This window comes from Haemorhous mexicanus, chromosome Z, assembly GCF_027477595.1.
Source record: "Haemorhous mexicanus isolate bHaeMex1 chromosome Z, bHaeMex1.pri, whole genome shotgun sequence".
NCBI lineage: Eukaryota > Metazoa > Chordata > Aves > Passeriformes > Fringillidae > Haemorhous > Haemorhous mexicanus.
Window position 1 is genome coordinate 82254014 of NC_082381.1, and position 21785 is coordinate 82275798.

Genomic DNA, 21785 nt, shown 5'->3' on the forward strand with positions numbered 1-21785 from the left:
CATTGACTCTCTGCTCTGCAGTTCCCACAAAGGGAGGCAACAAAGGATCTTGCAGCTTCTGGCTTCAGGATTATTGCAAATCATGTCACCATCTGAAAAGATACAGCACTGTCTTGGTTTGAAAAGACTGTCTGCTGTCTGTTAAAGAAGGTAGGAGACCCCCCTGAAATGGAAAAGGTAAACCCTCTCCCTCTGAATTGTTATAAACTTGAAATTAAGGGGGGCTCTCAGGCAAAGACATGCGGGCAGGAATAACAGTTCTTTATTAGGGAAGAAAATAAAAAAAAAATAAACAATGCAGTTATACAAAACAACGCTGACAGAGTCAGAGTATGAGCTGATGCCCTGTGGATGAGGGTGTTGGTAGCTCTCCCATTAAATGCTGGCTGCAGTCCTCCTGGAATGGCAGGTGTGGTTCTGTTGGAGCAGTGATCCTGCAGAAGCATGTAGTCTTCCTCTGAAAATCCAGTGTGGTGAAGACCGGCCTGGCCTTCCACTGAAGATCCAGTGGAAAAGGCAGCTGCTCCTCTGGGAATCCAGTGGAAAGGCTGTTCTGGTGTCCCAAAATCTCAGATTATATCCAGCTAGAAATGCTTGGCTCCTCTCCCTGGGTGGAGCATCTCACAATGGGATGCTGTAATTTTTATCAGGCATGCAGGGTCACTCAATTGCCCATTAACAGCAGGTTTATATCTCCCTGGAGGGAGGATTGGTTTGTGGAAGAGAGAAAGAAAACTGCCCAATTAACAGAAGATAACTGCCACACCTCTAAGAGATGGCAAATAGAATACACATATTGCGTTGCAATTTAGGACAAGAAGGAAGGCCAAAAAGCAGTCCTGGCTGCAGAGCAAGTGGCTAGGCTAATGCAGAGACATGGAAATCACAAGTCCCATTGTACCATGAATCTCAGAGGAGAAGTTGGATGAAGCACAAGGAGAGGCTGAGTTTGATTCTATCTGGAGTGGAAGATCCTTCTCTGTTCTGTGGGTTCCAGCCTGCTCCCACAGCATGCAAGGTCAGGACAGTTTTCTTTCAAAGGATACGGAAGAAACATCTTCACACCCTCTACAACAGCATGGTTAAAGTTACAGTGAATTACATTTGCTTTCATTTCACTGCTGCAGTTGTACAGGAACAAAAGCTTCCCTATGGAGCAGAGACATCAAAGGTTTCTTGATGCCCTCTGAAAAGTACACGTTGCAAGTAGCAGAAGGGAATAAAATTAATGTATCAATTTTTTTTAAGAGCCTCCAGGAACTACATCCACATTGCAGCTATATTTCATGCAAGTGCTGCAATGTGTTTTCCATGGGCACATCTATTCATGCACAAGGAACTTGGTCTGAACCCCAGAGACTCTGCAGCAGAAAACATCAAAAGTTATTGCAAATGTTGTTCAGGGTCAGATCTGGCGGGTTCACTTCCTTGAAGAATTCCCTGCTGGTGAGGATGTCTTAGCAGAGGTCATGCTTGTGTGACTCTTTTGGGAGCCTGGTGGCTGTGGAGGTTGTTTTTTCTTGAGCACTGGAGTTTTGTTCTTGCTTTTAAATACCTTATTGGGGTCCAGCTTGTTCACAAAGGAATCAGCTTCTTCAGACAGGAGTGCTGTGTTGATGGTTATGGGTTTATACATGTTAAACCATTGCTGAAAGGAAGGATGGTGGGGAAGGAACAGGTTAAATTCAAACTGCAGTTAGACAATTCCACCTTGCTCCCCATCTTCCCCAAGACTTGATCTTAATCCTATGCCACTTATCAGTTTGTAGTTTACAGGACTTGGAAGAGTGCTTGTGATAAGGTTACACAAGGCATGGCTACAGCCCCAGTCCTGGAACCTCATTCCAGATAGGGAAGAGGAGAACCAGACACAATCCTAACACCACCTTTCCAGCAGTGTAATTCTTATGAAGAGGGAATCCTGATTTACACCACAGGAGGAAAAGCAAAAGGAGGGGATGAAACCAAATGACATTTATTTAGATTCAGATAAGCAGAAAGGATTAAAAAACCTTTGGAATTTATATGTGCTTATAAACCGAAAATCAACTAGTTGAATTTCTCAAAATGTAACCTTTCTCCCTGTCTTCACACATAAAATAATGAATTTTTGAAACTCCTTACACAAAGAATTTTGTGTTTGTTTGTCTTACTGTTTCTGTTTCTGATTTTAAGTTTTTTCCATTAACAAAGTCTGAAATAAAACTATAGTAGTTAGGGTATTACAAATCACAGTGAAACCATCAGCAAAGTGTTGAGTAGGACATACAGAAGTTCAGTACCAAAATATAGATAATCATCTATTAATGTACTGCTTAGTGGAAAACAGCTTTAATATACCCCCTTTGAAACTTTTAAAATTATAATGGTTAACAAACTAGGCGGATTTTAACCAGTAGGGGCTGCAAATGATTAGGGAATATACAAATGGTTCCTTTTAAGGTTTACAAATATACTGAATATAATAAAATATTTATAGCAGGAAAGTTACAGAAAGGCAGAGCACAGTGCCACGTAAACAGCCTTGACTGATAAAGTCCAGTGCAGCGTAACAGGGAAGGCATCAGGAATAAGAAGAACCAAATTCTACAGCCACATTTTGATGGGAAGTCAGGAGTGATTTTAGTAATTCTGATGTATGCACAGAACCAGGGAATCTCATGCTGGTAAGACAGCTGTTGTGTCTGGGTGAAGTGCAGGACACTCAAGTCCCAAGGCCTTGCCAAAGTGCACAGACACTGCTGGCTTATGAGCTGTGTTCAGTAGGACCATCAGCTCCATCCCCTGACCACTCACAGGATGAAGGCAGGGATAGGGCTAAAGACCTAGTCAAACACAGAAGACCAGCAGAAGTGTCTAAGAGCAGGATTTTGGCATGGCAGAATAGTAATTTTATTAATAATAATAATTAATGACTGGAATGCTCACAAGGGCTTATGTAGAGGTCTTCTGTAACTATCTCTAGGACTTGAAATTGCCCTTTTTTGGGCATAATTTTTATCAAGGCCCAACTTCTGAGAGAAAAGCAGGGTTAACACTATAGTAGTGAATTCAAATTACCATGAAACAAATTACTGTTAACATGTTACAGGTAAAAAACTTGTTGTCCCTTCCGTGGCTCACCAGGGAGGCCCCCCTGAGCCGACAGACAGGTTTCCAAAAGGTGGTAAGATATTTTTCCAGTCTACAGTTATGCAGAATACTGACAGGCTGGACTCTGCTATCCTACCTTGGCCTGGGGGCTGACCCCATAGCTGGTGAAGGCATACTGCCACTGTGGGAGGCCCAGGTGGGTGATGAGCAGGCGGTAGTAGGCTGTGAAGGTTTTGGTGAGGAAATGCCAATACAGAGCTCTGTCCAGGAACCAGATCTCTGTGTCTGGGGAGACCACTAGAATAAAACAAGCACAAATTACACTGTTGCTTTGCAGTATTAAGATTAACCCCATGCCATTGTCAGGTGGGAGACACAGCACACTCATCAGAAGGGCTGTTTCATGTACCTCCAGGCTTGTTCCAGCCCAGGTGCAGAATCCAGAACTTGTCTTTTTAAACTTCAGATGGTTGGTGGTTGCACATCTCTCTAATTTGCTGAGGTAACTTTGCAGGCCCTTCGAGGGAGACATCAACTCTTCCCAATTTAGTATAATGGACAAACTTAGCACTCCTTCCAGTCCCGTGTCCAAGCTGTTCATGAAGGCACTGAAGAGCACTAGGCCCAAGATGGACCCTTTCAGAACCCACCAGTGACCAGCTATCAGCTTGATGTGATGACTACTTAATACTTAACCCTATTTACTATAACCTTTTGTATCCTACCCTTCATCCAGTGCTGACCCACTGCATGGGATATTTGACTAGCTGTGTGTTGGACACTGAATGCAATGCTGTTCCTTCACAACCTGGGAGTGACATGCTACATGGAACATTCTTGGACATCAGCAACTTTGTAGTACATGTTCAAAGTACATATATGGCAAACATTTATCCACCCCACAAAGTAAAAAGCAACTAACTCAGTTGTCAGTGATCTGGATTACAGAATAGAGTCCAGAGTCTGGAAGTGATGGTAGTATGTGCTGCCAAAAAAAACACATTTTGCAAAATCTTTCCAGTGATCAAATATTTCTCTGCTGGTGATATCCTTTGTAGCATAAAAAGAAGTTTTTTTCTTGGGAGATTGAGATGCTGAACCCTGTCATTTAAACAGACTGCCCCTGTGTTGACACTGACACCTGTAACCAATGCTCACTTCCCCTGCCCAGGTTATCCACTGCATGTGCTGAAATCACTAACAGGGGGAGGCAACAGGACAAGAACTTCCTGCCATGGCAGTTGTAGTCACATACAATGAAAGGCACAAGATAATAACCCAGGATTTTTCTTATGAACTTGTATGTTACAATTGCACAACCCTACACAGTAAACACACATACATCCAGTGACCTGTGCACTGTGTCAGATGACAACTATTTTATAAGTGCCTTAGGTGTTTCACTACTCTCTCACTGATAACAGTTATCTCTGTATCTGTCAGAACAAACAGCTCAGCTCCTGTTTCTCACCTTCCCATTAACCCTTCCTGCCACATTTTGGCCTAGTTAGCACCTTGAGACCCAGAGTGCACTAGGTGGAAGACTCAGTCTAATTCTGTCTCAGCTTTTTTTACCATCTACACTTTCTTTCTAAGCAGAGTTATACCCTTTCTCATCAAAATGTAATGGCTTTGTTCCAAGACATGCAAGTAACTGGATTAGTGGAGCTCTGTGTTATTTCTACTCAGTTGTCTGTAGGTCACACACAGACAACTGTAAATACTTCCCTGTTTCTATGCACAGAGAAATCATAAGTTATAACTCAGACTCCAACACTAAAGGGAGTGAAAACGTTAGATCTAGTTAAGATTCAGCTCCTGACTTCAGTGGAGACAGGACATCCCAGTAAAAGTTTCGCTTACAATTTACAAAGAAGATCAGAAATACAAGATAACTCTCCACATGTGACCTCCAGATACAATCCACAACAAGAGATAGCTAACTTTTCTTTTTTCAGTCTTACCTGGTTCGGCATGCTTATAAACAAGACAGACTTTCCCATTCCCATTGCATGGGTCTAATTCAAAGATAAGACTACGAGAATCAAAGTGTGGCTTCTCCGGTTTATCTCCATTACCTGAAACCAAGGAAAAAAATTTATGAAACACGTTTGGGAAACTGAGACTCAGTTGCAAAGAGCCTATCTGTTTTATACATTAATAAATCAGCTGATGAAGAACTGAATCAAACTACTACATTTATACTTCTTGGAAATTATTAAGTTCCCTTTGTTTGAAATAAAACCAAGGAAAAAAACCCAAAAAAGTGAGAAAAATTTTCATCTCTGTTAGGAAAACAAACCAGAGTCAAAATTAGATGGCTGAAAATAGATAAGCTGACTTCTATTTCCTCCCTAGCATTAAGCGAGTCAAGGTTTACAGATGTCACACCTGAGGTTTGTCTAATCTTTTCTTAAAGTTCTCCAGTGTTAGAGAAGGCACAGGCACAATCTCTAGGTACTCAACCCAAATCCATCACTTATCACTTAGAAGTTTTCCTCATGGATCCTGAATCTTCCTGCTACAACTGAAGCCCATTATTTCTGTTGTATATATTCTTTTTTGTCCTGATTTATTTTTTTCTGAGGAGGACATGTAGAACAATTTATTCTTTTTCTCTTGGGACAAGACTTCAATGAAATTGCAGAGATATATATTTCTCCATACATTCCAGTGTGACATCAGCATCCTTCTCAACAATTACATCTGACTCTCATACACCTTGAGACCCTCAACCATCACTGAGCATTTCTAGAAGATCAGGACTGCAGCCAAACTGGAATGTCAAAACTACTTTTAGCCACACTTAAAAGCTAGAAGAGCTAATAGAGGTGCAGAGACATGACTGAAATCAAATAGCATTCTTTTAAGAAATTGGTGTGACACTGGCTGTGTTCTTATCCTCTTGATTTTTCCAGCTGGATGTGAGATCTCTGACAAAATCAGTGGGCTTTCTTTTTCTTTTTTATTCCCACCAAATAGCAGCATTCCCAGCCTTTTTAGGCAGGGTAGCCTCATAGTTATATGTACATACCAGTTACTTTTCCAATTCCAGCTGTCTTCACTACTAAAACAAAACCTGTTATCTTTTGCTTATTTAACACCTTAAGCACACAAAGATTTTGGAAGCTGACTCACTGGAGCAAGGCTCAGGTGACAGTTTAAACAGGGAAAAGGCAGAACAAGCTGTTAAAAGAGGATGCAAATAACACTAATCCCCACGACATTCACAGCATACAGATGTACCTGCCAAGGCTGTAGGGAACTAATAAGATACATAATAGATTCAGCTCAGGAGACAGAGAATCAGAGAATCACAGAATGGTTTGGGTTGAATATGGACCTTGAAGATCATCTTGCTCCAACTGCTCTGACAGGGACAGGCACACCCTCCTCTAGACCAGGTTGCTAGACCAATTAATCCCCATCTACCTGGAGTGACCTTTTCTGTTGCTGTATTGTAGAATGGAAGAGACATTAAAGACCATCTTGTTCCAATTTGCCTGCCATGGGGGATAGCTGAGGTGCTAAGAGAATTGGATTTGTTCAGCCTGAAAAAGAGAAGGCTTCAGGGTTGTTGCAGTGTGAAGCAATATCCTGTCCCAGTTCCTCTCAGGTGTGCAAACCTCTTCCTTCCCCTCCCCCTTGCCCCTTTTCTGAAGTAATGTTCGTCAAGCTCCACATTCCAGCAAGGGCGTTGTGTGATTGGCAGAAGTTCAAAAAATGCTTCTCAGACCTGGGGTCATTGGCCTGTCCAGGTGTCATTGTCCCCTGAAACCCTCCCCCTCCCACCTGGTTGGTGGCTCACCTATCCTTTCCCTACCCTCACCCTGTGAGCTTAAAAGTCACGGACACCATGCGGTTGGCATTCTCTTGGAGCTGTTACCAAGATTCAGAGCTCTGTGACCCTGGAATAAAACTCTGGATTTAACCCTCCGGCGGAATCCGCTCCCTTTCCTCTTCACCGTTGCCTGAACCTTTTCTACCAGAGGTAAACTGAGTTTTTACCATTCCTGGACTCATTCCGAGTGCCCAACTGCAACTGCCAGCCAGCCAAAGGTGTCTCTGAGGTGAAGCACCACAGCTGCCGCCTTTGGTCCAGAGCAGGGCCAGATGAGCCCAGGCACGTTCCACCCAGCAATATTGGGATTCTATTCCAATACAGGGTGACCTAATTGTGGCCTTCCAGTACGTGGAAGAGAGCCCACAAGAAAGATGGAGAGGGACTCTTTACAAGGATATGTAGTGACAGAATAAGGGGGAGTGGCTTCACACTGACAGAAGGCAGATTTACATTAGATATTGGAAAAAATTCTTTACTGTGAGGGTGATGAGGCGCTGGCATAGGCTGCCCAGAGAAATTGTGGATGCCCCAATCCTGGAAGTGTTTAAGGCTATGCTGGATGGAGCTCTGAGCAACCAGGTGGAAAGTGTTTGGTCCACACATCTTGTGCTATATTTTAACATAATAGAACAAAAGGCATGAGACAGAGCAGGTTTTCTAGCCTGTTAACTGTGCCTTACCTTCCTCATCTGTGTCATCTTCCAGGTCAGCAAGAGTTGGAGCACTAGGCAGAGTGTACATAGAGGAACCCCCAAGCCGACACAGCTTCGAGATGCTGTTAATCACCATGGAGCCCAGGGGCATCGGGGTATCTGCAACAAAACCAATCACTAATCACATACAGTGTCAGGAAGGCATGGGAGGCATTTATTTTCCTCCAGACATCAACCTCTCTGGGGTGAAGAATGGTTACACCCAGCAGATCTGGATATTTAACTTAAGTAAGACTCTACAAGAGCAAAAGTGAGGCTTTTTCAAGCACAGACTCCCACTTATATGTGATGCAACACCATCTCAGAGCTATAAAGGTATGGGAATTATACTGTTGGCAAGGACTGTCCTGCAGTTGTTAGCTCAGTTCCGTGAAAAACTAAAAATCCTGGCTACAGGATTTCAGCTACAGCCTCTTTCTCAAAGCTCTTTTCCCTACTACTGTCCTTCCTATCAGAAACCACCCCACAAATTCACACCTTACTGGGCACCTTGTCCTCTTCCACTCCATGTATCTGTTTAGGGTACATCCTCTTGGTTCCCACTTCCACAGAGGATTTTATCAGTACATCAACATGTGGGTGCTCCTGAAAGAATCCTACAGGACTTGTCACTTGTCTGTGTTTCTGAGGACTCACACTGTTACCAGACACCAAGGCAGCAAGCACTCTGTTCAGCCACGTGCCAGTGCAATGTGTCTCAGAAGGCACTGCTGGATGTTTGCTCAAAAAAGACAGTTGTACCAGCAGCCTTGGTCTCCGTGCACTTGTGAGCCCTGAAAACAAGACTCCACAGAGGTCATTAGTCCCACTTGAAACATCATGGGAGTCATGCAGGTGCTAAAGCACTGATGTGAACTGTCTCAGAAATGCCATTTCACTTCCCGAGGAAGACCCTGCATTTGACACCCATCTCCGGAAGTGAGCAGTGTCCACAGCCCAACTGCAGAACCCTGTCTGAAGGCAATGAGAGCCAGGATAACAGCTGCAGAGTGAACAAACTACCTGATTTTTGCCGAACAAGGATGGAAAATAAAGCTTGGACTTTAGCTGGTGGAAAGCAGAATCAGGCTCCAACATGTACATACACATTTTAATGAGAAAGAAGCATTATCAGAGGGTGACTCTTCCTACTGATTTATGATGGGATAACAGCTACAGCTGTTTCTCTCTACATGAACTACAGAGGGAGTTAGGTATGAGGTTTAAATGACACACCTAAATCTGAGTGTCAACAGATGGCCAGTGTATTGCAGAACAGAATTTATGTCATGAATAGTTTCTTGCCAGAAAGAAGGAGTGTATGCACTCTTCTGTGGGATGCAAGCAACAGATTTTGTCTTGAGACATGTGTATTGATTGTGCAGAAAGTAAGTTTGAAATTAAAGAGGAAGGGCTGACTGCAATGAATTGAGTTTGTCAGTGGAGGGGAACACAGGGACTCACCATCAGTCTTCACACTCCAGGTCATCTGGAAGCCATCGGTCATCAGATAGAAGTTCTTTAAATCCTCAGGTAATACACAGGAGTTTTTCTGCAAATCACAATCAAAGTGTTATGGGAAAATGCAGAATATATGTCAAACCCTAAGAACAACTGAAAATTGGTACAGAAATATTTGCCACCATAAGTTCCTTGCTTAACTCCAAGGTGACTCAAATCAGTTCAAGTATCTCATTCTAAAGCCTTGAGAAAAAACTGCGTATTTCTTGGGACTCTGCTAGTCTTAACAAAGGCAGCTTGGGAAAATTTCACAATGAGCAGTTAGTCATCACAAAATTATTACAGCATTGTTCCCAAACTGAGACATCGTATTACCTTTTGAGATTAGCAGCCACTCCAAACTCACATAAATCAGAACAATTAGCTTTTTCATATATATGGCTTAAATGACTAGGGTTTTGCTTTAAGTGAAATCAGACTAAACTTACCTATTCCACTAAAGCATGTACAATATTAGCACAACGACTCTCTTCTTCTGCGGGATTTCAGCTCCAAGTAGGTGTAAGAAGCATAGACTCAAAAGCTGCACATACTCAAGGAGATCTGACATTTCACGTAACAAAAAGTATGTGTGCAAGCACAAGCAAAGCCAGACTCACAAATCTGCTGGTCTGGCTTCATCCCTTCAAACTTCAGTGAATGGCTGCGGCTCCTAAGCCTGTTTCCTTTTGAGCCACCAGTGAAAGAAGCAACCCCAGTGAACTCGAGTTTCTAGGAACCAGAAAACATCTCCTATATCTGTGTTGGTTGTGGAAGGAGTTGTTCTTAACTTAGACTCTTCCGTTAAGCTGTATATACAAGGATAGAAGGATAAAGGCTTAATCCTCAGAACAAAAAAGAAGCCCAAAGAACTATAGGCATTTGTAGATCTTCCTCCTGGGGATAGGACTGGCTGCAGACCAGTGACCTTCTTCTCTTACTGAAATGTCAAGTACATAAAATTAAACAGAATGGAAGCCTGCCAGTTTTTATAACACAAACAACAAGCATGACTAAAGGAGTTACCTGTTGGTCTGTTTGTAACTGTTTTAGAGAAAAAACCAGATTGACTCCAGTGAGTTCAAATTTAAAATAGTCACATTCAGGGCTCCAAAAGAATCAGACCTCAAAACTCAGAAAAGTGTCCCATGATGGAGGTTCCACAATCCGTGTATGCTGACTAGCCCAAGGGCTGCACCACTCTCCTTGTGGAAAAGTTTCATTAAAGGCAGAATATTCTAGTAGCCAGTAGCTAAGGAAAAGGAAGATGCATATGCAGTTCAAATATCTCTGCTTCACTTGGGGCATGAATTTTTTAACATTTCAAGACAAGAGAGATGTATCTATCCAGCAAGAGCAACCTGCCAGCTGTGAATCCAGCTGCAATGCTGGCCTCCAGATCCTTCCCTTGCTGCTGGCTGAGCAAGGGAAGGATCTGGTCTCATCCTGTTCACATGTCCTCCCTCCCCTAAGACCAGAAGAGCCTTTCTGCCTGTTAAAGCCTTATTCACAGATACTTTCTTTGGGTTTTACAGTCTGTCACCTGAACTGGGGTGACCACACTATGTAGGAGCACCTAATCTGCCCACAACCTTGCGCTTGTTAATTTACTTTTAAAGCACATCCATTAATGTTGACTGACTGCTACTGAGGAGTCCCAGACACTAATGGCTTTGCAGCTTGCAATAGGGCAGGTCACTTTACTTGCTTCATCAAGGAGCCTGGTCACTAGCTCAGAGCTTCTTAATCCAGATAGAGAAAATCTTCAGGGTCCACAGGTCTTAAAGCAGATAACCTGACACTGCAGAGGCTGTTTTGAGAAGAATTTACCATCCTATGACAAGAGTCTGCTGATGGTTGAGGACCTGGTGGTAAGTTTAAGGTGATTAGTAAACCACAAGGACATTTCTGAAGTTCTTCAAATGCCTTTAACAAACACACCTTCTTCTGAGGTTCTCCTTAGTCCTAAATATTTATAATTTCATGCTGTGCTTTCATCACTTCCAGTTTCAAGTTGTGCCTGTAAATACAGTGACTATGGCTAAAACTATGAAGAAAGTACGACAGACCTGCTACAAAGCCTCAGCAGAGTACAGAAGTTAACATAACACTCTGACTACATTTTAAATCCCCCAATTCAAACTCATTCATTGCAGCAGTAAAAACATGTATGTGAATGGGTCGCCTGGCTTCAGTGGGTGTTCTTCTCCAAGCAGGAGAACCAGATCCACTAGGATGACAAAATCTAAGGTTTAAAAACTTCCACTGTAGTATTCAGATAAATCCTGCTACAATTCAAGCACAGTCCAATTTAGCAAATACAGCTAAGACAAGAGAAAAATCAATAGAGAAAATGAATAGGCTTTATGATCTGAATCCTCCTTTTGAAAAAGATCAACATGTGCATGTTTCTCCAGATGGCCGCTGTCTGAATTTATTTTAGGATTCTCTAACCCATGCTGATGCAAAATATACAGGTAGAAAATGCAGTACCAGAGCAGGTCTGGGGTCTATAGAAAAAGGCCTGTAAATAGAAAACTTAATTAACAGCCATTTCTCTCATCTGATGGAAAGGATTGATTGCTCTGTCATACTGTGCTTAGTCACATGACCATATGACATCAGAATCTTCTGACAGCAGTCAGAGAAACAAGAGACTATATACAAAGAATGGCTTAACAAACTCTGTGTTCTTCTCGCTCAACTGGCAGTTGTCAGAGTTGTGCTCTCCAGCCCCATAAAGTACACTGTTTCTAAATAACATGTCAGACTTGGCTTAACCACAGCCTTGGCAAGCAGCTGTTTTCATTCCAGTTATCTGGTTACACTCATCAGATCATAAAACAAAATACCCCAAGTGCTTAATATGGTGTGAGAGGTCTATTCCTTTTCTTTGTTCTCTATAATATCTCACAATAGTCTCCCAAGAAAGCACAGTCCATTGAGTACAGAGAAAAATATGAGAATCTGATTTTTGCGGCCAGGACCTGATTAGATATGGATCCAAAGCTAAGAACCCTGACGTGCGGCAATTCACTTGAAACACTGTTGAAACAATGTCTCTCAAGCAAATATACTAAAGAAACTAGAAGCAATTAAAACATATAGCTCTAGAGAGACTTCTCTAAAACCATGAATGAGTTTTACCCAACTTCTGGGGAGAGAAGGAAAGCATTCATGTCACTTCTCAGGGCTTCCAAGAATTAGACTGCATCAGTAGCCACCCTTCTTTCTCCTTAAAGTCCTGCAGTTTCATGGCTGGTTTGTCCTAGCTGTCAGTGAATGTTGATGTTAATTTATGTAACATATTGAAATGTTCTTGCACCTTCAATAAATCTGAGCGGGGGAGCTCCCAGGAGATCACCTTGATTTTCTGGGGCTGCAGTAGACTTGATCTCCTGCTGCAGAGAACAGGACTTCAAAGTTCTCTTGAGGATATTGATGTGCAGCCAGTTTTTCAATATGTTATAAAGCTTAACATGAGGGGGAACACTGTGTAAGAAACACTACTTACCTCCCAAAAGTCCTCCAGCCTCTTCCCCATCATGCAGCTTGAAGAAACATGCACGGCTTGAAGAAACAGTTTTCCTCATGCACTGGCCCTGCTGGATCCACTTCCCATCTCTCCCACAGTCACAGTCACAAGGCAAGCTCATTGTGGGTAGATCCTGTCCTCATGGGGATCAGGGACTGGAGGCCTGGCTAATGTTAAGGCAGGACAAGAAGGATGCCAAGAAGGATGCCAAGAAGGACTGTTGAAGGTGCGCACCCTGAATGCATATTTGGACTCAAAAAGAGATGCTGTAGAAGCAAGGAGGATGACATTCCAGACGTGTGCTGGAAACGCTATGCAAAAGAGAGGGAGCAACTCAGGAGGTTCCTGGATTGTGTGTAAGGGTTAGTATGAGAAGCCAGGAAACTACAGGTCTGTCAGCCTGACCTCAGTGCTGGGGAAGCTCATGGAGATCTTGAGTGCCCATCACATGGCACCTAAAGGAGGTCCAGGGGATCAGGCTCATGGGTTTGTGAAAGGCATTACTGCCCGACCCAATCTTCTTCTATAACACAGTGACCTCTTGGTGGATGAGGGAAAGTCTGGGCATGTTGACTTCCTGGACTTTAGAAGTCTTTGACACTGTATCCCATAGATTTTTTCCTGGAGACACCAGCTGCTTGTGGCTTAGATGCTCTGTTCTTTGAGTTAAAAACTGGCTGCTGGCCTGGCCCAGAGAGTGCTGGTGAATGGAATTACTTGCAGCAGGCAGCTGGTCACTAGTGGTGTCCCCCAGAGCTCTGGACTGTACTGTTTTGTATCTTTATTGGTGATCTGAGTGAGGCAATCAAGAGCTCCTTTAGTCAGTTTGAGGACAAGGCCAAGCTGGGTGTGAGTGCTGAGCTGCTGGAGGGCAGAGGGGCTCTGCAGAGGGATCTGCACAGGCTGGATCCATGGGCCAGGGCCAACTGTGTGAGGTGCAACCAGGCCAAGTGCTGGCTCCTGTCCCTGGGTCACAACAACCCCCTGCAGCTCCAGGCTGGGACAGCGTGGCTGGAAAGCTGCTGAGTGGGAAAGGGCCTGGGGGTGCTGGTCAGCAGTGGCTGGACACGAGCTGGATGTGCCCAGGTGGCCAAGAAGGCCAATGGCACCGGGCTTGTGCCAGCAATGGAGGGGCCAGCAGGAGCAGGGCAGTGCCATCCCCCTGTGCTGGGGCACGGGTCAGGCCACACCTGGAACCTTTTGTTTGGCTTTGTTTGCTCACAGCAAGGAGGAGACTGAGGGAGCCAGAGTGTGTCCAGAGAAGGAAACAGAGCTGGGGAGGGGTCTGGAGCACAGGCCTGAGAGGAGTGGCTGAGGCAGCTGGGGGTGTTCAGACAGGGAAAGAGGAGGTTGAGGGAGACTTTGTCACTTTCTAACACCTGAAAGGTACTGGAAGTCTCTGAAAGCCAGGTGTGGATCAGGTTTTTCTCCCAAGTAACAAGTGAGAAGAACAAGAGAAAATGGTCTCAGGTACCTCTGTGTCCCTCTAACAGAAATGCAATTTTCTATATTTTGAAAACCGAAACAAGGATGTGAGTGACTAATTTTTCTTCTAGCTGACACAAGAAAGAAAATGTGATTCAGACACTGCATCAGAGTGCCTCCTAGCAGTATTTTAGTGTAACATCTATTTCTAAAAATTGCATGTGGAAGGGAGCAGGGACACTGCCAGCCTAATTTTAGAAGTGAGAAAGGTTTCTTAGGATGATATAGTTATTAGCACTGGTTTTCTGGTTACCAGGTAACTCCGTCTCTACTCCCTCTTGTACTTTTTGTCTCTCTTTCTTGGGGACAAGGTAACAGCTTAATAGGTTTAAATATGAAGAAATATTGAAAAATCTGGTTTTATTAAAATATAATGAACTGCTTACAATTTATGGGGAAGTGATGCTTCACCCATGTAAATACACTTGGCAATCATACACCTTAAACATTTTTGTGTGTGTGCTGATTTCCAATAAATTCTTCAGGAGTGATTTCCAGCTTGATTTCCTGACATGTAACACTTAGCAGCTCTTTCTGCTTTGGGAAAAATTTCTTCTTCTCTCCTACAGCCTTACTGCACTAACTCCTGTCATGAAGCTCAGCTTCCCCTGCAAAGCTTCATGGCAGCTATGGGACATTCAACAGGCTTAAGATTTTAAAGATTATTTTAATCTCAGCAAGGTATTATGTAGTAGCACAAACATGGCACAGTACAATTTAGAAAACATGGCTGATGGAAACAAAAAATGCATATACCCAGCATGAATAAAATAATATGTTAATTAATAATTTTTAAAGGTTGATTTTCTTTTAAGAACTTCTAAACGCCTGGATTTTTTTCTCAGTAAAACAATCTTTCCTTGCAAAACTGAAATAAGACTGGAAAAATGTATTCCACTAAACAATAATCTAAAGAATAAAGCTTTTATTTGGTGAGTCTGTGGAATGTCCCGCAACATGAGCCTTAACAGAGAGAGAAGTTGTTGGGGGAAAAATAATGTAGTTTTGGGAACAGTTTCACCAGTTTTTCCTGCATCACAGAAAAATAGTTTCAAATAGTTTGCAAATAGTTTCATAACGAAAGATGTAGAGGGAAGTTAAAAATATACTCTGACGAAATTGTTTTAAAAATCTCAGCCATGGAGAAATGATTATGTGTATAAGTATTGCCACCTAGTGGCTATATATACAAACGTATTCAAATTCAAGAAAGATAAGTTTCAGGAAAAATGAGGTACAAGTTCATCCTGGAACGGTTTTGTGAATTGTTGAGTGCATTGCACTTAATCATCACAGCAGGATGTTTTGTTCTGCAACTGTGTAGACTGCGTTAAATTTACACTTCATCTCCATAGCTCAAGGGAAAAAAAAAAAAAAGGAAAAAAATCCACTTACCTTTTAATTTGAGAAGGCAGCTTTAATTTGTCAATGCAAGGGAACCAAAACCAAAGAAACAGCCAAATCCTTCACTATTAGAAGTCTAACACAACTGTACTCATTTAATTTTCAACATTTACATCCACAATTGGCTTAGTCCACTGCTGGATAGGGGGGGAGGGTGGGAACTGAAATTTGTTTTGTCTTCTCTTGAATGAAGTGCTTTGGCTACAGCATTTGTTTGGCTTTACAAGAATAGCTCAGTTGTGAAATAAATCCATTTTAGTTTAGAGGAGAAGCAGCACCTGCAAATGAGAGGAATGAACACCGTGTCCAGGAGAAGCAGTCCTCTCCACTCAACAGAAGAATGAGCAAATATTACTCTGTGTTCCCAGCCCTGAGCTGGCTTACAGTCATGGTGCCTCAAACTTTCCAGCTCAGGTAACCCAATACCTGAGCAACAGCTACAGGAAAGCAGGGATCGGTTTACACAAACCTGAAAAACAGGCCATTTCTCCCTGACCACAATTGCTGACTTCTGGACAAGTTTCAGTAAGTAACACACAGGTTTACACCACATACATTTCGACCTGGAATATACATATACATATAAATACATATAAATATATATTATGTAAGTTCTTGAAAAATGTCACTAATTGGAATAGGGCATTACCAAAACTACTGTAAGACTTTTCCTCACTGTTTAGGAAAAGCAATAAATGGCATGGTGTCAAAGGGGAAGGTATTTTATGCAGCAGTAACAAGAGCAGAGTCTGGGAGCAGCTGCTTTAGGCCACAGCCAGGGTTAGAGCAGAGGGAGGAAGATTCACTCAACTCCTTTCCCTGCCATGTCCCTTTCCAAAGACCACAGTGCTTCTACTGTCCCATCCCTAAACAAACAACACCTAGCAAGCAATTATTCAGCCATGGTCATGGGAATAATGAAGATACGTATATTTCAAAAAGAGAATGAAAATGCCCTGAGTCACACAACAGTTTTCAGGAGCCCTCTAATCACACAGAATGATACAGTAAGGTCAGATAATGCAGAGTGAAGGTAGCACGTGCTCTTCATAGCCTTCTAGAACAGGCATCAGGACATGCCCTAGCCAAGAGACTGGGTTGGGTAGCCAAAGAGGAGGTGAAAGAAAGGGATATGAGAAATTGAAGCGAATGGCTGAGAGTAAAATGTGAAAAAGATAACTGGAACAAACTGGGTAGCTCAGTGTTATTTGCCAGCTTGAGGCCTTTACCTTTAATGGCCAGGATAATAAAGCACTGCTTCATTTTGTTTGAAAGGGAGTTGGAAAATGTTTTTGGACCTGTGTCAGAAAACTGTTTGCTCCCCACTGAGTCACCACTGTAGCTGCCTACTACAGTTATGTGGTTTCTTTTTAGAGCTGTCATGCTGAATGCACCCACACTGATGATGTTTCTCTAACAAACCAGGTACATGTGACAGCCTAAAACAGTGATACCTGATTAAGAAAAACCCAACAACACCTGCTTAGACTGCACTATACATCAAACTTGGTAACAAGCTGTCTTATAAACACAAGGTTGCCATTGCACTTGATATTCTCCACGGGCTGCTGCACGTTCAAACTGATCTCACTGCAGTTTTATCAGGAAAATACTCACTTGTTCCCAAGAGACGATTGTGTGGCGTTCAGCTGGCTCCTTTTCCACAAAAGTCACTTCAGCGACTCCTGGGGAAGTCTCTGAAAGGAAAAGAGGAACATGTTTGCAGCTGGCATGGGTGACAGCAACACTGTGAGACAGACAATTCTGCAAACTAATCTGAGTGACAGACAGGGGAAAGGCATTAATGATTGCAAGCATTGTTCTGGTGACTGAGCAGTCACTTTCTTTTGTCTGTAACTGCACTTTGCATGTCTTGACATGAGGATGTCTAGTGCTGAACAAAATGTTATCCTTTGATTTTTTTAATACATATATATGCACATATCATGATATATCTACGCATATACTAATTTAGTGGGTGGCCTTCCTGCCCAGGGTGGGAGGGGTTAGAACAAGATGATCTTTAAGGTCCCTTCCAACTCAAACCAGTCTATGATTCTATGATGTAAGCGCACACAATTTGTCTTCAAGGTGTGATCTTTTGCAGAGGTTTTCATGGAAAAATGGAAAAAAAATCAGTGATGGGTTTTGAGGCAAACTCTTACGGGGGATGAATCTTTATTTGTAAGCATGCCCTGTGGATTCTGTTGAATAGGATATCCTCACCTGGGCACAAGATGTAGTGCAGTGCTGCTGTGAACTGCTAACAACCCTATTCCATAAGGGCAGGCATATTTCAGCTCTGGATTCAGTGGGTTTGGACAGACACAGAACCTGATCATGCTGAAGGGATCTGAATGAGCAATTATCAGTTCCCTGGAACCTCAGCTGGACACATGAAAATTTGTTATAAGCACTCAACTCCTACCAATCTATAAAAATCTTCTGAATATTTTATGGGAAAGAATGCTATATAAATATAAGATACTAAGCCACATGGTGCTTTTGGGTGCTTTCCTTTACAATTACTATTTTATAATGTTTGATGTCATCCACAGCTAACTGAAATAATTTCCACTGAGATAATTCTCTTTGGACCAAGTCCAGAAAGACTACTAAATTATTGTGGGAACTGCAAGCCCAGCAGACAGGGCCATGGAATAGAAGTGATAACTATGCAAGGCTTTCAAGACTGGTTCTGCTGTGAAAGTATTGGCCCCTAAAGCAGTCACACACATTACAACAGCTTTCTGGTAAAACATACACAGTGCACCAGACAGGAAAAGCAGGCACTAGAGAGCTTTGGTTTGTTTTTTATCTTCAATGCCAGGCTTTTTATTCTATCAATAGCATTGTTCTTGTCTGTTCTGTTGGTGGAACAGTGGCACTCAGTTTCAGCAGCCTAAACTTCACTTTGATTGGAAATATTGATTGTTACATTGTCAGATAAATAAACTCCAAGTTAAAGACATAAAAAAAAAATCCTAGTTGGTCACACAGGTAAATTTGTCTGGCCAAGGGGGGACCCCCAACATACAGAAGACTCGGACGTTTCACAAAGTTCCACTTCTGGTAGTTGGGTCCGAGGCAGGGTGATCTGTCTCTTGCTCAAATATAAGCTGTCTGAACAAGAGAATGGAATCAATTACCTAACTGGTCTTTTCCATCTAAGCTATGCAAACCTTATGACAAGTTGAGGAGATTATAATAACAGAGTAATTGTTATTTCTGTGATCAAAGAAAACAGCAGGGATGTTTAATTCATCATGCACAACATCTTGGCTGGGATGACAGAAGATTAAATATCGTATCAGTCAAAGAAGAGAAAAAGAGAATGCAACTTCTAAAGAGGTCTGAACCAAATCCAACATCAAAAGAAAGAGAAACTCCATCTTAAAAGCCCAAATATTATATTAAAAATATACTGTGGGTAAACTGAAGACCATGTTTAACTGATGTGCATAGGTATGGACAGGAGCACCATCGAACATTTGGGTAAACTTTGCAATGAGCTGCTTTTCCTTCCAGATGGAAGAAAGAAAGAAGCCACTTTAGTGGCACCTAGATACATGAAAAAGCTTAACTTCTTCAGACTACACCCTAAAAATTAATCTGAATCCAGATCATAGTAAACTCTGCCCTGTTTTTAGAACATTTCGTCTGGAAGCTCCTGTGTACTGCCTACTTTATATTACAGTATTATTGCAGTATTACTCAGAAACAGTCAATGTAATGGTGTGACACAAAGCTGAAGCAGGAAATCACAGGATTTTCAGTCTTTACAGTACTGCTAATACTGCCTGTAAGCTGGCTAAACTCTCAGCGTAATTTTAAAATGTTTTAATAGTTACATTCTTATCTAATACAGAGTTCTAACAGTGAAGTATGATTCCATCTTGGGCATTCCAGAAGAGCTAACACCTTCCATTCTGACTTAGTTATGAATAATAAATCTTTCTGGAATTTGCTATTGCTCACAGAACTTCAGCAAAATGAGTACTGGCAGTGGAAAAGATCTCTCTCTTTTTTCCCTCAAGGTATAGCCTCCACAATGCTTGTGAGAAATATTCCTTGTAGGGATTTCCACCGAGACTAAAGTTAAAAAACCCCAAACCAACAAAACAATGCCTGATTGTACTTTATGTTAGGCAGAAAATATCAAGTGACTTCATGAGACTTTCCAAAAGATTTAAAGTAAGATAGTTTCTAGTACTAATAAATACAGAGCAAGGCATCACTCTGAATGAGATACCCTTTGTTATTTGAAAGAACCAAACACTGAACAGACTGGTTATGTTTCCCAATTAGCTAAGCAATTCTAATTAATTTGGTGGCACAGTTGAAATGCCTTGGACTACTTCACTGGAAAAAAATGTGCCAAAACACAAACCAGGAAACATCTTCCATGTGAAAGGGACGTTGCAGGACTTTCAGAGCAATACCTGCATTGCCATGTCGTAGACAACACACCTACCCAAAACAGTTTATATGGCAACACAACATTCGGATACAGCTCACATCTCACAGCTCTCACACACCTGAGGGTGGTGAAAATGTGGGCAGGGCTAGTCATTTTTTAAAAAGAGTTACTTCAAAGAAGCTTTTGCCACGATGATCATCACCAGTTTCACTCACAGAGCAGAGATAACATTATCCTGACCTCACAACTAACAAAACAAACAGAAAAAAAAAATCCACCCACCCCCCCACCCAAGAAGTCTAATAATAAGTCAGTACGACAACACTGACCAGATTGAGGGTGAAATCCTGTCCTCACTGAAGCTCAGAGAAAGAATTTAACCCTGATCTTTTAATCTCATCTGTCTGAGCAGCTATCCAAACCCATGTGCAACTACAGATACGCTGAGGTTATTAGGTGAAACTCAATGCCTCTTTGGGGTGAGATAATAACAGAGCTCACTTTTGGCTTTAAGATTCCCAGGAAGAAATTCCAGACTGCAACTTGTAATCTTGTTGTACACATGGTTTGAGATAGATGTATGGCTTTTCAGCATTACAAATAGGACCTGTGCTCTGCGTTGTTGAGGTCTGAAAGGTCCAATGCTGAAATCCTTTGCACACACGAATACTTCCACAAATCCTTGTGATTCCACTGGTATGAGTAAAGTTTTGTCTGAGAATACTTCCTATGGATGCCTTGCAGTCCTGCTGAACTTCAGAGGGAGCTGAGGGGACGCAAGAAGGCTCAATATCTGAGCAAAACCTGGAAATGACGATCAGGGCATTTTGTGGAACAAGTCTCAATGTGGGGATGAGCTGCAGGGCAATTATTTATAGGGATCTGATCCCGAGCAGATTGACAAATCGGCCTTCTACCAGAACACTGATGAACCATGCCGAACTCCCCCTCATGGGGCACACTCCCTGCTGACCCCACATTACTACAGAGAATCAAATTTAGGCAGGATTTACACAGGAAGGCTGTGTGGAAACCTCAGAGGAACATTGCAATATCTGGAGGGGGCCTACAGGGAAGCTGGAGAGGGATTCTTCAATATGAAGAAGTGAGAGGACAAGAAGCAATAGATACAAATTGAAAGAGGGGAAATTTGGGTTGGGTATTAGGAAAATTTTTACTTCGAGAGTGGTGAGATACTGGCAGGTTTGCCCAGAGAAGCTGGGGATGTTCATCCCTGGCAGTGTTCAAGGCCAGGCTGGATAAGGCCTTGAGCAATCTGCCCAGGGCGTCAGGGTTGGGACTGAATGATCTCTGCGGTCTCGTCCCACCTTTTAACATTCAACGATTCCATGATTTTTCATAAAACACCACCTTCTCCTTCTCTGGTGTTTATGAAACTCTTAAAGTCGAGAGATTCGGGATTCCTGCCGTTGCTTCCAGAAACAAGGACGTGCATCTGTGTGCGTATTGGCTGCTCAGCTGTGCGATTCACACGAGGGGCTGTGACAAACGGGTGGCTCCCCCCGCCCCTGGCCTGCCCCCGCCCCGTGGGCTGTAGCTTAATGCCACTCACCCAATATCCTTGTGACGCCCAAGGTGAGCTTGTCCAGGTAAGGCTTGATGCCGGTGGGGAGTTTTTCCTCCATCCTCCGCGGGACCCTCCTGTCTCTACCCAGCCTGACAGAGAACAATGCCTTTCTGGCCTTCCTACTGCCCCGTAGCCGCAGGGCACGCTGGGAATAATAGTTCTTCCGGGCCGTGCCCTGTCGGCTCATGGCGGCCGCGGGCGCTCAGGGGACCACGATTCCCGGC

At 42.7% G+C, this 21785-nt stretch overlaps 1 protein-coding gene across 3 annotated transcripts; it reads right to left on the reverse strand.

Annotated features, from left to right (window-relative positions):
* Nucleotides 1–240: 240 nt before the first annotated feature.
* On the reverse strand, nucleotides 241–21707 carry TPGS2 (tubulin polyglutamylase complex subunit 2). 3 transcript variants are annotated; one of them, XM_059836715.1, is made up of 9 exons: nucleotides 21547–21602; nucleotides 17171–17250; nucleotides 12644–15831; nucleotides 9094–9181; nucleotides 7618–7749; nucleotides 5058–5171; nucleotides 3503–3711; nucleotides 3230–3390; nucleotides 1511–1648 (listed from the first exon to the last, which is right to left on the reverse strand). In XM_059836715.1, exons 3-9 carry the CDS (start codon nucleotides 12674–12676, stop codon nucleotides 1621–1623), a joined length of 765 nt encoding a protein of 254 aa, XP_059692698.1. In that variant the 5' UTR covers nucleotides 12677–15831; nucleotides 17171–17250; nucleotides 21547–21602; the 3' UTR covers nucleotides 1511–1620. The 3 variants fall into 3 exon arrangements, with proteins under 3 accessions (XP_059692697.1, XP_059692698.1, XP_059692696.1); XM_059836713.1 differs by lacking the exon at nucleotides 12644–15831 and having other exon boundaries at nucleotides 21547–21707; XM_059836714.1 differs by lacking the exons at nucleotides 3503–3711; nucleotides 12644–15831 and having other exon boundaries at nucleotides 241–1648; nucleotides 21547–21706.
* Between the last annotated feature and the right edge of the window lie 78 nt (nucleotides 21708–21785).

Coding starts and splice junctions, on each gene's coding strand:
- TPGS2 (XM_059836713.1), bottom strand. CDS start 21,619: ATGGAGGAAAAACTCCCCACCGGCATCAAGCCTTACCTGGACAAGCTC. Junction 17,251..21,546: donor GGGCGTCACAAGGATATTGG/GTGAGTGGCATT, acceptor TTTTCCTTTCAG/AGACTTCCCCAGGAGTCGCT. Junction 5,172..7,617: donor AGATGACACAGATGAGGAAG/GTAAGGCACAGT, acceptor CCTTGGTTTCAG/GTAATGGAGATAAACCGGAG.